Genomic DNA, 16878 nt, shown 5'->3' on the forward strand with positions numbered 1-16878 from the left:
ATACGTCTTCTCCAGCCATGAGATCTTCTCCAGGATGATAAGGTTAAATCCCGAACAAAACATTCAGTTCGGGATAACCTTTCTTCAACGGATCGTGGTCAATGAGGATAGACTTTGAGTCTTGAGTCTCGGCTGTCCGGAAGTCTTCAGACTTTAACTAACAGAGTCTGCAGACCTTCAGACTAGACTGACGGAAACGTTTTGTCAACTTCAAAACTCTTCACGAGGATTTCTCCAACACAATTATCTGCAAATTCGAAGGTACAATAGAATGAAGATTTTATTATGTTCCGCAGGTTTGAATCCTTAGAATCTTCTTCAGTGGGAATTGCAATTGTTGTTAATTTAAATTTTTCGTTGCTACTTTTGTTTGGAAAAGAGAATTCGGACAGGACATTCTTTGCTATTATAGTAATGAAATGAGACGACGCCACGGAGGTGAGAGGGACAACCACGTAGCATCCACAGTCACATATATATCAGGTACATAAGCATCAACGGCACGTGTTGTCATTGATAATGTCATTGATGCTTTCGATGGGAAACTCTAATTCAATGAAGCTGTATTTTCATCGACGGAGTTGTCTTTCTTTTTTTATTTTTTGTGCATGTGTTTTTATAGATCAAGTTTTATGACTAGCAGGACCAAAATCCATCTTGCGAAACTACCAGTGAACCTTATTTATCTGGCAATTGATGTTTTCGGACTATGCCGAATCTTTTGTGTCAGACCAATTGAAAGAGCTACTGTTGTATATGCCTGTGGATGGCCCCATCGATATCTATTTTAATCTTTTTATCTTCTTTTTTCCCAAGAAAAGTAACACAATGTTTTCACCTTAAACTTGCATATCATGACCATAGGAGTATTTTGACAGGTGCACATCGCAGGTTGAGTGCTAGCTCTTAGTAGGTAGATTGAAAAACAATAGATTATCTATACATAAGTTTACATAAAACTGAAAGCCTGTGATCCCTAAGAGAAAATATATAATCATTTATGTTTTAAGGAGTTCCATCTTATCTAATGTTTACAATTTCTGAGTATTCATATCAAGCAAATTTAAAAATAAGAAACAAAGTAAAATAGATATGACTTTAAATATGTATCCAGATTTTTATAGCAGTTTTTCTATTAAATTGATTATAACTTCCAGACCAAGTAAGCGGCCCGATTTTGCTGGAACACGCCAATCTGGTCCATCCCGGCCCAATTTTTCTGCTTCCCAGCCTATGTTTAGCCTTTCTCAACTTGTTTTGGCCCAATTCTGGTATGTGGGGAGGAACCTTGGGAGCATGCGCATTTTAATTCAAACTTGTTCATACGAACAAGGGGATGGATCCATCTTTTTTGGACAGTTTTGTTATACTTTTGTAGTGTACGGACACAAATCTTACAAAAAGTGAAAATCAAATAGCGGTTCTTTGGATTTATTAAATTGAGTGGCAATTGCTCCAACTACTTTAACTGCTGGAGAACGATGTAATATGTATTTTTTTTTCTCAACAACTCCCCCAGACGAAGGTTTACGAGATGACGGGAGCTGTAGAACACCATAGATGATGAAAGGTTAGTTGAATTACTGCATAACAAGCAAGAAAAGCCATGAATGAAAAGAGTGAGAAATCGATGTTGAAGACTTTTGGTCCTATAATATATTGAATGGAGCGTGCAAACCATTTCGAAAGGTTAAGTTATTAGAGGTGTAATTTCTGGCGAACTCCATCCTCTAGATCTGAGGTTGCACGAGAAAACGAGAATTGAGCAAATGCATAAACCTTTTCCTCTTGTACTAAAATTTCGTCTCTGTTGCAACTTATTTGATCTGTTTGGATAGTAGAGAGGAAACGACTGCTTCTATGCCCCACTTGTGCTAGTGTATGTGTAATGTCCGAATTTTCTTTTGTCTTGCTATCCCGGTTTCTAGATTTCATTCCAGTTAGACTCACGAAAGATATAGGAAAATGCTTTGAGAAGGCCATCACGGATTAACAAATAAGACAACCATGTTCGCTAGATAATAATTCGTAAGTTCCTTCCATGACAAGGAGTGGATCGCTCACTACTGTCATGTAGATCTAGCTTTTTAATTTATAGCTGCAATGCGTGCCTAGATTCACATAATTTTCCATGTTGTGATATGTCATCTCCATCTCATGGAAGTCAGGGCCATAAGCGTCTCTAGAGCTTGTTAGCTCTCATGGTACCTTCGCCAACCAACCACAAAATGTCTTCACTCTTAAGGCCGCATCCTTTTTTTAACTAATATACCCATCTCAGCATATTGTGTGTTACCTAATATGCATGTGACAGGTCTCATGTTTATTGCCTTCATATTGTATGTAGGAATTTGACATATCCTGTCGATCTTATCTGTAAGTTTTATGCTATTTCTGTTATCACGCCTATGGTACTTTTGTGAAGTCTTTCCATAGATAATCACAGTATATTTGTATGTATGTATTCCATAATTCTTTGAATGAAACGTTGAGGAGAAAACAAAATGGTAGGGGTGGCAAATCGTTAGGTTGGGTTGGGTTATAATGGAGTTTGACTAATCCACTCATTTGACTCACGTTGACCATTTTATTTGCTAAACTATTTAAATAGTCGTATCCAATCCAACCCAATCCATATCTAATCCAAACCTGCCCATTCAAAGAAAAAGAAAAAAAAAAAGGCACAACAGAACTCAAAAATAAATTTAGACTAATAGTAGATAAATAAATAAATTTAGAAAAAAGGCAATAATAGACAAACGAAAAATAAAAGAAATATGCAAAGTTAAATGAAAATCTTTTCTTGTCCCTAAATTGACCTACACAAGAACATGTAATAAATGGCACGCCTCATGAGACGAGATTTCGTCGGTATTCCTTCATCACGGTTGATTGTGCCGATTGCTCTATTGTCGTATTTCACGTCCTGATCCTAAAAATAGCAGAATCACGAACCTGAAGAAAAATACCAGGGAGACGAATTTATCCCGAATTGTGACATTGAAACGAACTGTGAGATTCGATGAGTGGTATTTTTCAAGGATTCGAGTGGGACAAAACCGTGGAGAACGACAACGCGCGCAGTTCTGTAGGAGGTGACCAGAAAAATGAGAGGTCGCCTGAGGTGTTCGAATCTACGTTGGACAATTTACTGGGAAAAAGATTTGACAAAAGTAAAAGACAAGCGAAAAGTAGAATGAAGAAGAGGAGGATTAGGAGAAATCAGAGAACAGAGAGCGGAAACAAGGTAAACAGAAAGAGCAAGACGCAAACACAAAACCGAGACTGGAACGAGGAAGAAGAAGCCACCACATGTGCTTCGTGCAGAAGGCGATGAGGGAAGGGCTCCAAATCCGAAGACGAGGGAAAACGCTTGAGCTTTTTCTCCTTGACGACATCCAAAACCGCGATGCCGAGGCAGAGGGGATGGACACAGTCATGGAGAGGGTTCCAAATCGAAGCCTCCTGGCGGATGTGAGAAAATCGGAGGCAAACTTATTGGAAGCTTGCAGGGCTATCGCCGGCGAAACCATCGCTATCACTGGCAATGCCAACGGCGAGACAAGTCACGGTAGGCCACATCGTCGACCGCGCCGGTGCTCTTCGCACTTTCCCTTCTTTTTTTCCACATTGAATTCTCTTTTACCCTTTTTTTTTTTCCTGTTTTCTTTGGCTAATAATCTTTTTAGGCTTATATGAGTTTGTTTTTAGACCCACGTCTAGTTGGATTTAATATCGTGAACCCACATTAATCTGTTTTTAAATCTCAAGTTACTTATAATTGATATTAATTATTGAATTTGAGTTAAAAAATGGGTTACGAACCCATTTTGCCTACTATGTGACTTAAAACTTAATTGACGTGAAAATATGAAACATATTGTTTTTAAAAAGCGGTCTTTGTGATTCCGCTCAATCACAAAAAACCACCCATCTATTTCTAACTATTGGAGAGTTACACAAAAAAATAATAAATAAATAAATTCACATAGCCAATCTTATGTATATACACAACAAGAAAACATTGATTGTGGATGTAGCCTTTTTTTTTTTTTTTCGGAAGAAGATTTGTGGTAGAGGATTTTCATTTAATTTATCATAACCTCATGTCCACGGTCATGCAATTGATGTTCAAGCTCTATAAAGAAACAATGCTGACAGAACACGAAAGTGCACCTATCAAATTCAAATTAATAGCTATAAATGGTACCATTTCCCCATGTGTCAGCCCCGTCCAAGAGCAAGGGAGCAGGAGGCAACAACTTACCATTATTTGTTCTTTATAAGATAAAGGGTAAACTTATCAAATGCGTTTCAAAGTTATAAATGGTACCGTTTCGCCACTCTTGATATTCTCTAGGTTTTTCAAGTTTTCTTAATATCCTTGTTCATAAGCAATTGTTTTTTTACTCATCGACGATACTTGTAAGCAACTATTTTTTTACTCATCAATGATACTTGTGCAACTTGCTCATCAAATAAATAATTGCTTCATATTTTTATGCGCATTTCTCACGGTAGTTATTCTTACTCAAGTTCTAATATTAATTTCACTTAATCTTTAGATCTAGTGCACTATCCCCCCATAGCTTGATACATGACAAACAATTAACTATCCCCTCTTGAGTTTGTTTCTAGAACTTCGTTGAGACTCGGCTTAAGTAGCTTCCACCAAAGTTGTTTACCGGTTTCGTCCAAAAAAAAAAAAAGTTGTTTACCGGTAACTTTATTAACCAAAACGGAACATTTCACTTATTATTCCCTTGTGACCAACATGTGATCTTAGGAATAATTTTTTACAACTTCAAAATTCAAACATCATTGATCAAGTGTGCAAGCCAAGCCCCAAACTTGTTCTCTTTGCTCTTGAACACCTGACTGGAAACTGTTTCATCAGTATGAATCCGGTTCGTGTAAACTTGAAACGACTGTTATCCTTCCCTCGTTCCTTCTCTCAATTTCCGGTTCAAAAGGAGGAAAAAAAGAAAAGGCCCTCAAGGCTTCTCACGTTCAAAAGGAGGGGGGAATTCCACACAGAGGCGGAGACCACCATCTTGGGTTTTGGCCAGTGAAGCAAAGGCTTCTCCTTCCCCTCATTCCATCCTCTCAATTCCTGGTTCCCACCCAACTCACTCCGTCGAGCAATCCACAGTAAAAATCCCATCTTTTTCCCAGAAGTCGGAAAAGATTATTACAACGTTGAGCGCAGATCTGTCGTCTCCTTCCAATCTCTGACGATCCCAGCGTGGGCGAGGTGTCAAAGTTACGGATACTGTTCTGCAGGCTTCGTGGGGAGCTCGACTGAAGGCGTGGGCGAGAGGAACAGAGAAAAAAGGAGCGACAGAAAAAGCTGAGTGAGGGGGGGGGTTCGTTCGGAGCGGGGACAGAGATGGAAGGAGAGAGAGCGACTGAGGGTGTGAAACCTGAGAGCGAGAGGGAGCTTTCCGGCAGCTCGGTCCAGGCCCAAGCCCCGTTTGACAACTCCGGCCGACGTCATCGAGCCCACAGCTCCCGTTTACCCCCGCAGCACCAAATTTCTGGTGAGTTTCTTTTGGTTTCAGCCCTTTTTCCGGCTCGGGGACATCGGGGGAAGCGGTCGGCCATAGGTCGGCTCATCTCGAGCTCGCCCCATGACTGCCCCCGAGCTCCTCGTTAAACGCTCAATCACGCAAAGCCCCCCTCCGGCTCCGCCTTCTTCCGTTTAAAAGACAAGCCGGACTCGGTTTATCCGGTTCTGGTTCTTGAGCGTTCCGTGTCCAACTGAACTGATTTCTTTAGTGTCGTAGGTCTAGATCCGGGTCCGAGCCTTAGTTCGGTCATTTGATTCACCTTAGCCCACTGCACACCCTGTGACAAAATGTTTAAACCAAGTTGTGCCCATTGTTTTTTTTTTTTCGATCTTTAGTTGCTTCGAATGTGTAATGGTTCGATATGCTTTAATCACCATGGTTCGACATGCTTTTTTTCTTTTCGAGTCTTGTTTGGTGCATCTATGGTGTGTGCCTGATGAATGTGGACTAAGTCATGAGCGAGAATAAATTATGGTTGGCGATACGGTGAAATTTCATTAAATGTTTGAGATGACGGTCCATGAGTGATGTCTTCTTTTGTTGGTCTTGAGTTTTAATGTTGAAGGTGGGTGGGTTCACGTTCTGGGGTGGATGAAGAGAATCGAGGAAGAAGGGAGGTCCTCACGTTTCGGATAGGGGGGCGTAGAAAGAAAAATAGAAAGTGGGCTTGAACTTAGTGTTGATAAATCTTGGTTGGGCTTAAGATAATTGAATTTGGACTCGATTCAGGCCATGGACCGATAGGCCTTGAACCATTGGGCTCGCTTCTTTTATTAGTCCAGTTGATATCACTAGTCCAAACCCATGAGCCCGCATCTGACCTTACACACGGGCTGGGCCCGGGTCCCTTTTTCAATTTTAAAAAAAAATTATAAAATTAAAAAAATAATTTACATTTGATAAATTTTAAAAATTCTGAAAAAGAATTATTTCTCAAGAATTAGGAAAATGGCTTAAAAAATATTTTTTTTTGGGTAATTTTCTCTTAAACCGTGGGAAAACCTTTGATTAGAAATTGTGCTCAAAATTTGGACAAGCCCCCCAGAGCCTTACCTTAGGATTTCAATTGTTTGAAAGACAAATATCCTTACTTGTATACTTTGACACGATGATTATGGCTTCCCTTTAGCCTAATTAGGATTGGCATTTATTTATTTCTTAGTGTTAGATGCTTGTTTTCCCTTGCAATGTAATTCATACCCCATTTGGTTGTAGATTGTTATTTTAATGATTATGTATTCACATGATCACTTCACACGTCAATAAATATGCCTAAAATCAATTCAAATTGCCTAACAAAAATCTTTTAAATAAATAAGATTAAGTACTGAAAGGGTGCTAATTGTTTAATTAATGTAATCAAGTCTTCAATCGTAAATTTTCTGGTTGCGTAGAAAGTAAAGTACGTTTCCATACTTTACTTGATTACTAGCCAACCTCAATAGGCTAGTGGTGAGGTATAAGTTGAGAAGAGCTCGCGTCTAAAACATTGGCTGTAAGCCCCTCTTTTATATGATACCTCTAAACCTACTTTCCGCCTTATCGAGATTAGGTCGCGAACAAAGGGCGCTAAGGGGGGTCAAGAAGGATAAAATTCGAGAAGAATACAAGGAAGTTGTATGGTGCAGTGCAACCGTTAATGTTTGAATGAAACTCTCTATTTTTACTTGCACTTGGAATCATGTGACTAGCCAAAATTATGACTCCCAACATTAATAAAAATAGCGAGAAAATACATGATAAAGAGTAAAAGCATCAAAAACATACATATTAGCATAGAGGCTACGATAGGCATAACATGTTCACAATAGGAAAATGACTCCCAACATTAACGTAGTCTTCAGGATGGGAAAATTGGGATGACCACATTAGGACTTCTAGAACACTGCTCGAACGGTCAATTGCTTTGAATGTCATATATGGCAAGTCATATTTAAGGTAGAGGAGAAAAGAGGAAACTTATTATTTTTAGCATCAGGAATTTTGATTAGTCATAAATCCAAACTTGTTAGACTCATTAGAAGTTGTGTTATCAATTAGAGTGATGCATTAATCACCAATCTAATGACAGATTAAATTAATAACAAGAATCACTAAATTTCTATAGGTAAACTCTTGCTCTAGCACCTCTCTTCACAAATTATTAGACTAAATTTCCTATAATAGCATGTGCTAAATCACTTTTTTCCGTCAATGTCAATTCTATCGAAGTATAAATACTCATATAGTCATACAAACCTAACTAAACTATGAAGTAAAAAACCCAGCTCAAAGATATTCCATTTTATAACTGTAAGATGATACTATAGATAACAACCGACAACATTGGCGTCGATCGTTATGGGAAAAGCTTACAAGTTTACGTAGCATTTGCACATGAGAGCCCTCTCTTTGCAATGATGACCACCCACTGCCAATCTTCATATTAACTTGAATTAATTAAAGAAACAATTAGAAAGAAGATAACGAGTAGCGAACTAGATTCTCCTTTTTGACGATTTTATAAAATTTCAAGTTAAGACATGTTTGAGAACTTTGGTTGGCATATCATTGATACTGATTCTTTGATATTCCATGCAAAATCAATTATGAAACAATCATTTTTTTTCCTATTATTCCGATTGACTCTGCTGCTATTGCATTATATATGACATAAGATACTAGCTGCATTCTAAGCTAGGGGTGTGTTTATTTTGGGGAAAGTAACAATAACAACTACAATAACAATAACAATAACAATAACAATAATATGATGAAAGCTATTTTTATTCACAAATAATTAATAGTGCGATGTGAATCTATCCAATACGATGTTATTGGCTAGTCACATGATTCCAAGTGCATGAGATTGAAATAATTTGTTAATAAGACCCAAATATAAAAGACTATATATATATATATATATATATATATAATTAATTTTAATTAATTTTCTAATAAAAAAAAAAAAGATTAATTGTATTTTTTTGGCCTATAAAAGATATTGAAATAATTTTTTCCAATTTTTTTTCTATCATTAAATTTTTCCAATTTTTTTAAATAAAATAAATGCATCCTACATTTGTGTGTATCCATACCAATTGAAGTATCACGACATTTGGCCAAAAATATGAAGACAGAGCTGGAGAGAGAGCTATTACAAGTTGATTCAATCCCTTATTGGGTATGATTTTAGTTCCAAGGAGAATCCAATGCGCAAATTCCCTAGGCTTCCAGGCTGGGTTGAATTTTCATATGTTTCTAGCAATTGAATAGGTCATTAGATTTATATCAATTGGCTTATATACAATATTACTGGAATGCCAAAATATAGTAGAATGGATGTTCTGTACAATTTCCTTACTATGGCATGCTTAATAAATTTTAATACAGAAAAAAAGAGATTAATTTGATTAGTAATGTTATAATTACAAATAACATTCATAAGTGATTAATAAATCTTGTGTATATTTAAGTAACTTGGTATATATATCTATGTCAATAGATTTATTGTGAATGAAGTAATTTTTCTGATCATTCAAATAAGAATTCTAAGTGGCATTGGATCATATAAATGTGCAAAGAATTCTAAGAGTCCATTTATTTGAAGGAAAATTATTTTCGAGAATTTTTTTTCAATTTTTCGGTGTTTAGATAATGAAAATTAATCAATCTACACAAAACAACAAACTTAAATAAAGGGGAAATGACTTCCCCATTTGCTAAGGATGAAATCATTTTTCTTAAACAGCGAAATAAATGAAAACTAATTATCTTTCTAAAAACGGATTTCCATTGTAAACATTTTTATTTATTGTGTAGTTTGCACCGAAACATCCTAAATTTTGTTTTCACATTCCTCTTCTATCCTCGTGCCTAAATAATGGACGTGGACTTGTAGCACCTTGCCGTTGACCTCCTCGTGATAAACGAAGAAAATGGGATGAGCAGACGACAAGAAGAACTGAACCTAAAAACGAGGGGACGAAGACTGAAGAAAGCTGTCGTGCTCCGGTGGTGAACTTTTTGTACCATGATATCCATGCTGTTTACCGCGCTCGTGATATTTTCGACACGAATGGAGCCTTTTTGCTGACCAAGGCCTTCGACTCCTCATCGGTCCCAATGGCAGTCACCGAATCGCCATCGGAGCTGCTGCGCCGGAGGAGAAGCGAATAGACGAGGTGCTGTCGCACCTGATCGTGCTGTCGGAGCAAGTCCGCTCGGCCGTGGACGAGGCCGAGGCGTTCAGGTCCGAGTGCTCCGTGCTGGGCACGCAGGCCGACCGCCTCTCCGACGTGCTCCGCTCCCTCGCCCGCTTCACTGCCTCCGCTCCATCCCTCTACGAGCGCCCCATCCGCCGCGTGGCCCCTGAGGCCTCCAGGAACCTGGAGCAAGCCCTAGCCCTAGCTCGCAAGTGCAAGCCCCACAACATCCTCAGCCGCGTCCTCACCGTTATCAGTGCCGCCGAATTTAAGAAGATCCCGGCCCTCCTCGACGCTTCTCTCGGGGACCTGAAGTGGCTGCTCAGTGTCTTCGATACCGAAGGTGAGGGTGTTGGTATTGCGCTCTCGCTGCCCCCGGTTGCGAGTGATGAGCCGATTCTGGCTTGGGTTTGGTCCTTCATCGCCTCGCTTCACATGGGGCCCCTGCCTGATCGAATTGAGGCTGTAAATGAGTTGGCTTCGCTCGCGCGTGACAATGACAGGAACAAGATGATTATCGTGGAGGAAGGCGGCCTACCTCCGCTGCTCAAGCTCCTGAAGGAGAGTTCGGCTCCCGATGCTCGAAATGCCGCCCTGACTGCGCTCCGCTACTTGGCCAATGATCAGGGGCGAGTACAGGCGATTGTGAATGAACTCGGGGTTGAGACTATTCTGCAAATCCTTCCTTCGCTGTCTGGAGCACGGACGACAATCGAAGACTGGCAGTCCCAGCCGCCGCCTGACCAGATCATCAAAGCGAATGATGATTTATCTGAAAGGACACGGTGATTTTTCAGAAACTGTCAAAGTTTACAACTGCATGGGCTAGGTTCTTTATGACAACATTACCGACATACAATCCATTGCACCTATTAAGTAGCTCCTGTTCCCCCGACATAAATTATTACACTGTCTCCTAGTCTGCATAGATAATGTTTCTCGATCGGAAATTGCCTGTTATGTCCTGCATTATGATGAAGTAACATGGACTTTTGGTTTTACATGAGTGTAATGCTAGTGTCTCAAGATGCTTAATGTGAAGCATATGGATTAATGCTGTTGCACTATGGCCTTACTCTGGATATTCTCTTACAGGAATCTGCCCGATGGAGGGGTGTTGGAAGTCTCCCACAGAGTCTATGGTGAGCTTTCACATATTCAGTATCAATATACTACGATAGTTTATATGCGCAGTATTGTCAGATTCCAGGATTCTATGTATGCTTCTTTATTTTAGCGGTCGGATGCAATAACAGCCTGTAGACTTATTTTCTAAGATTTTCCTCCTCTGGGGGAAATAGTGGAAAACCTATGTATCAACAAGGAATGAATGAAGGTTATAATATGTCAAAAGAACGTACAAGCTTGTGTACTGTAGTTTATGGTTCTTTTCCCATTTTGGTTGTAACACGGGCTCTAGGCACATGAAACGAATACAGACTAAAAATTCCAGGATCAATGACTTTGTTACTTTGCAGAAGAGGCATAAAGTTTCTGTAGAGGAGTTAGTTGCTAGTCCACCAACTATGATTAGATAGCTGCTCGGCACAAGCATTATCTTTCCACAGGAGAATGTCGTCACATTTCATATCACTGCAATTGCAAGTTCATTTCTTGTCTCAGCTAAAAGGAAATGCTTGTTCAAATCCACATTTAAATGCTACCATTGGCACAACCCACAGCCCTGCTTCAACCTGGGAGCATCTTTATGCTCATGTTAACCAACTTCCAGCAACTGTGTAGCCTCAGTAGCTTTTGAGGGTGCATCAATGTTGTATTGACCAGCCAGGCCGGATTGAAGAGAAGAAGACCCGTAAATTATCAATGATTGCTAGGCTATCAGAATATTAAGACTAACCCAAAACCAGAGTAGGTCATTCCAGTGCCCAATCCGCAAGTCCATAGCATTGAAAGACTTAAGAAAACACAAAAAATGCTATTTTGTTTGAAAGGCTGGAAAGCCTAGAAGTCGAAAGAAGTATCCTTCCATGGAGCTAATCAGCTACAAGCACTTTCTGTAATTGCTTCCTTATTAATCCCAGAGGCTCCTGTGGGTGCTACTGACTAGTCATAAATGCATATTTCGCAATTCCCAATTGTACTTGCTGGTGAAAAGTTCATAAGCATTCAAGATGTTCATCTGCAGAAGATCCGCATGAGGTGCTTATCCTTCGAGTTCAGGGGATCATTTCATTAGTTTAATTGGCAGGTCTCTTGATATATCATTCACCCTACACCTCTGTGGAAATGATGTGCAGTAGATGGGTTTCCTAACCTTTTCTAGTCACTATTTCCCGGAAGTTTATGAATGCATTTTTGTGGTTTAGTTTCTAAACAACTCTTGACAGCATAGCAAGTCATCATCCATAATTTGGAAGCTTCCTTGCACGAGTACTTCATTTGACCTCAATCATTTCATGGTCTATCAAGTTTATACTGAGCCAAATTACACGCTTGATGATAGATGTCTTCTGTTAGCTTTATCTATTTTTGTACACCAATCTTATGCACATAATGATATACGTATGTGGATGTGGATGCAGTGTTTGATTACTGTCTTACTTGCGATTGGTCTTTTTCTGGCCAAATTACCACGGACTGGTTGAAGGATGACAGATATAAGTTTTACATGAGAGACATAGTTGCAAAACTCCAACACCAATTTTCTGCGGCCTCTTTCATGGTGCTCAATTTCGGAGAGCAATATAACCAAAGCCCAATGGCTGAAGTGTTGTCTGAATATGATATAACTGTCATGGAACTCCCTCAAAATTATGGAGGTTGCCCTATACCGAGAGTGGAGATTATCCACAACTTCTTGAGGTCTGCCGATGAATGGTTGTCATCTGATACGCAACAGAACGTGCTGTTGATGCATTGTGAAAGAGGTGCATGGCCAGTTTTGGCATTCATGTTGGCTTCTCTCTTGTTATATAGGAAGAAGCAGGATGGGGAGCAGAAAACACTTGACATGATTTACAAGAAAGCGCCCCATGAACTGTTGCAGCTGACATCAACACTGAATCCGTTGCCTTCCCAGCTGAGATACCTTCACTATGTTTCCACACAGAATGCTGGTTTAGATTGGCCTCCACAGGATAAGGTGCTTGTGATAAAAAGTGTTGTGCTGAGGTCCATTCCTCATTTGGATGCTGAAGGGGGATGTCGTCCTATTGTTAAGATACTGGGACGGGACCCATTTATGGTTGCTGATCAAACTGCCAAAGTTCTGTTCTCAACACCCAGAAGGAGTGAACACGTTAGGCATTACAAACAGGTAACTTTGATTTTGTTGGCAATCCATATAACCTGAAATTATTCATGGGATTTGATTGTATGTGTTTGTCAGGTATGATTCCACTTTCTCTCCCATGTACTGGTTGGCTTCTAGTACCAAAATTTTTCACCTTAGATGTTTGTAAAACCTTGATGGATTTGTAGATAAGAGCTGCAAGCAGTGATGGTTATCTTAGTGTTTTGAATGTCTTAGTAAGAGAGTGTTAAACTGTGAAATTAAGCTGCAAAAGATCACTGTATATCACATTATGTTGTAAGGCAAGTATGCTGCATATTGAGAACTTGCCTAATTTCCTCTTGGCAAAAATGATGCATTTGTCGTAATCCCTGGTACGTATAATGTAACTCTAGTGTATGACTAGTGTGATTTCTTGAGTGTCTCATTTTGAGCCTATAAACATCAGTATGCTTATGTCCAGTCTAGTCAGAAAGATGAGCTATCGTTCTTTAATTTTTTCCTTTCATAGGCTATCGTTCTTTTATTTTGCTTTCCTGGTAACAGTGTTTTGCTTTATATATAAAATGACTACAACTCTCTGAGAAATACAAGTATATAAGAGAAAAAAATCCCCTCTCAAGCACCGATTGTATGCTACATGCCTCATCCATCAATCTATTTTGATGTGTGAGTTCATCCATACACCATGAATGCTTAACCAATATTATAGATATCAAGCTAGTTCTCTATTTTAATTGTTTGTATATTTAAGTGCAGGCAGATGGTGAAACAGATAAATTGGACATCCATTGTAATGTTCAAGGCGATGTTGTGCTCGAGTGTATGAGTTTGGATGCTAATCTTGAACATGGAAAATCAATGTTTCGTGCAATGTTTAATCGGATAATGTTCTGAAGCTTGAGTTTGATGGTATGGATGTCCCATGGGATCGCAAGGATCAATATCCAAAGGAATTTATGGCAGAGGTACTGGTTAGATGTCAAACTAATCATCTGTTATTTGACTTCATTTTTTAATTCTGGAAAGCAATTCATGTTTCTCATCTGCGTACGAGCAGATTGTTTTCTCGCAAGTGGATGCTGCTACTTCGCTTGTAATGGTTGATTTGTCCAGTGAGGAAAAGGAAAACCGGAAAGAGAAAAGCATGAGGAAGATTGAACCTGAGAAACTGCCAGCTGAAGGGAAAGCGGTCACTTCTGTCAGTGACTCAGCATCCTCATCGGCTATCAACAATGGCAGTGTAGAAGCAACTGCTGCAGTTGTCTCCAACTTGGTGCAAATCCCTGATTTGACACTGCCAAAACAGGAAAAAATATACCAGCAGGACAGCTCACGATCATCAACCTCCATGTCATCCGGATATGACTATGATGTCTTCCTGAGTTTTAGGGGGCCAGATACTCACTCAGGCATTACAAATTTCCTCTATACCAGATTGCTAGGTGCTAGAATCCACACATTTAAGGATGATGAAGAACTCCGAGTTGGAGAGGAGTTTGGTCCTGAGTTGCTCACAGCTATCAGCCAATCAAAAATTGCAATTCCCATCTTTTCCAAGGGCTACACCTCTAGTAAATGGTGTCTAAATGAGTTGGTCCAAATGGTGGAGTGTAGTAAAACAAGGAGACAGAAGATTATGCCCATTTTTTATGATGTTACTCCGGCAGAGGTCCGACATCAAATTGGGTCTTATGAAGAAGCCTTTCTTTCGCATAAGGAGAAATTTGGTGCGAACGTCAGTAAGTGGAAAGCTGCTCTCAACCATGTTGCCAATCTAAATGGATGGGTCAATTCGAAGGAGAATAGGTATGTCATTTTCTGGGTTATCATTTTGGCGCAGTTTTTCCAAAATATTACCTTGTTCTTCTAATTATGTTTTCCATTTTCCTTCCATAATATTAGAGGTGAAGGAGAACTAGTAGAGGAGATTGTTGAGAAGGTTATCGATGAGTTGAAAACGGCTTATCTACTGGTGACAGACTGCTTAGTCGGAGTTGAAAATCATGTGAAGGAAATCGATACAATGATGTGTGGTGAGTCGGAGGATATAAGAATTCTTGGAATCCATGGTATGGGGGGTGTAGGAAAGACTACTCTTGCCAAAATTATCTACAACCGGCTATTACATCATTTTGAAGCTTGTTGCTTCCTTTCCAACATCAGGGAGACTTCAGAGCTAAAGGGCATCGAAGGTTTGCAGAATCAACTAATCTCTGACGTTCTCAAGAAGAAATGGGCAAACATTAGCAATGTTGAGGAAGGAATCAAGATAATAAAAGAAAGGTTATGTGGTAAAAAGGTTTTGTTGCTACTTGATGATGTTGATCAAATGACTCATTGGGATGCACTGATTGGAAAACCTGCTTGGTTCAGTTTAGGAAGTAGAATTATCATAACTAGTAGGAACAAGGATATTATTGATGTTCCCGAGGTTTGTTATCCATATGAGCTTTGAGTTTGGACTTCAATCAATCTCTTCAACTTTTTTGCAAACATGCTTTTGGGAGAGACTATCCTTTGGATGAGTATGTTGCTTTCTCCACTGAAGTGGTCAAAAGTACAGGAGGTCTTCCACTTGCTCTTGAGGCTATAGGTAAACTACTTTGGCGCAGAAGCAAAGATGTTTGGGATGTGATATTGAAGAAATTGAAACAAGTTCCTCTCAGTGAAGTAAAACGAAAGTTAAAAATAAGTTATGATACCTTGGATGATTGTCAAAAGCATATCTTCCTTGAAATAGCTTGTCTTTTCACTGGATTTGATTACAGGATTGTGCTCCACTCGTGGAAAGATTCCTATCTTTTCCCAGAGGAAGGTCTTGAAGTCCTCCAGCAAATTTCTTTGATAAAAATCAGTGAAGACAATAAGTTATGGATGCATGATCAGTTAAGAGGCCTTGGTACAGACATTGTTCGTCGAGAATGTGATAAGGAACGGAAAAAAAAGACTCAGTTGGGGAACCATCTGGAAGGTTTGGACGTGTTGATGGAAACGAAGGTAAATTTGCATTTCAATTACTTTATCATCATCAAGCAGATGAATTTCGGGCCTTTAGTGTTTGCTCAATTCTATGTAAGGGAAGTTTTTTTTTTTTCTCATCATATTGTTGTAACTCGTTTTTTGTTTATACTAGTGTTTAGATTTATCTTCGTGTTCTGAAAAACAATTATATTTGTTCAATATAATATACTTAAGCTTTTTTGTTTTACTGTCTCAGGGAACAAAAAAAATTCAAGCTCTCTGTCGAAAATTTGATGCTCGGTCACTCTACAATTTTGTAAATGAAGAAGTTGAGAGGCTATCTAATCTAAGATACCCTAAGTGCGGATTTTCCAGGACAACTGGCCTTCAAATGATGGAGTTTATGTAGATTCGACATGTTTACTATTGAGTAAGATAGGTATTTGTGTTTGTCAGCTAGGTGGACAATTCTTTTTGCCGTCCCTTCAACAATGACAATAACAGACATCCAAACAAGAGTTGATTAGGTCATCCTCTTATCATGAACTAATTAGAGTTTTACTGGTTGTGCACACTCCATAATCTTCTTGCACTTGATAAAACCAAACAGCATTCTGGGAGGTCGAGCCAATGGTTTTCTCAACGCTTGGTGAGAGGATTAACAAAAGCTGGACACTTAGAGTGTCAAAACTTGACACGGGGATACTTGAGTGCAAAAAGTTTGGAAATATACAGTGAAGAAGAAGGAGAAGAAGAAGGAGGAGGAGGAGAATGAGAAGAAGAAGAAGAAGAAGAAGAAGAAGAAGTAGAAGAAGAAGGAGAAGGAGGAGGAGAAGGGGGATACTTGAGTGCAAAAGTTTGGAAATATACAGTGAAGAAGAAGAAGAAGAAGAAGGAGGAGGAGGAG

The 16878-nt window shown here is 39.2% G+C and overlaps 2 protein-coding genes across 3 annotated transcripts in view; both read left to right on the plus strand.

Annotated features, from left to right (window-relative positions):
- The window catches only part of LOC120291796, a 43537-nt gene extending 29633 nt beyond the window's left edge, over positions 1–13904 (plus strand). Inside the window, exons 3-4 of the mRNA XM_039309534.1 lie at positions 12298–13031; positions 13767–13904. Of these exons, the coding sequence (XP_039165468.1) occupies positions 12298–13031; positions 13767–13904 (872 nt within the window). The remainder of the gene's footprint in view (positions 1–12297; positions 13032–13766) is intronic.
- Positions 13896–16309, plus strand: LOC104437118 (disease resistance protein RPV1-like). 2 transcript variants are annotated; one of them, XR_005550044.1, is made up of 4 exons: positions 13896–13975; positions 14068–14816; positions 14913–16007; positions 16228–16309. XR_005550044.1 is itself a non-coding variant. In XM_039310498.1 (3 exons), the coding sequence occupies exons 1-3, from the start codon at positions 13922–13924 to the stop codon at positions 15463–15465; spliced, it is 1356 nt and encodes a 451-aa protein (XP_039166432.1). In that variant the 5' UTR covers positions 13896–13921; the 3' UTR covers positions 15466–16011. The 2 variants fall into 2 exon arrangements, 1 of the variants encoding a protein (XP_039166432.1); XM_039310498.1 differs by lacking the exon at positions 16228–16309 and having other exon boundaries at positions 14913–16011.
- Positions 16310–16878: the final 569 nt, after the last annotated feature.

This window comes from Eucalyptus grandis, chromosome 3 (genome assembly GCF_016545825.1).
Source record: "Eucalyptus grandis isolate ANBG69807.140 chromosome 3, ASM1654582v1, whole genome shotgun sequence".
NCBI classification, from domain to species: domain Eukaryota; kingdom Viridiplantae; phylum Streptophyta; class Magnoliopsida; order Myrtales; family Myrtaceae; genus Eucalyptus; species Eucalyptus grandis.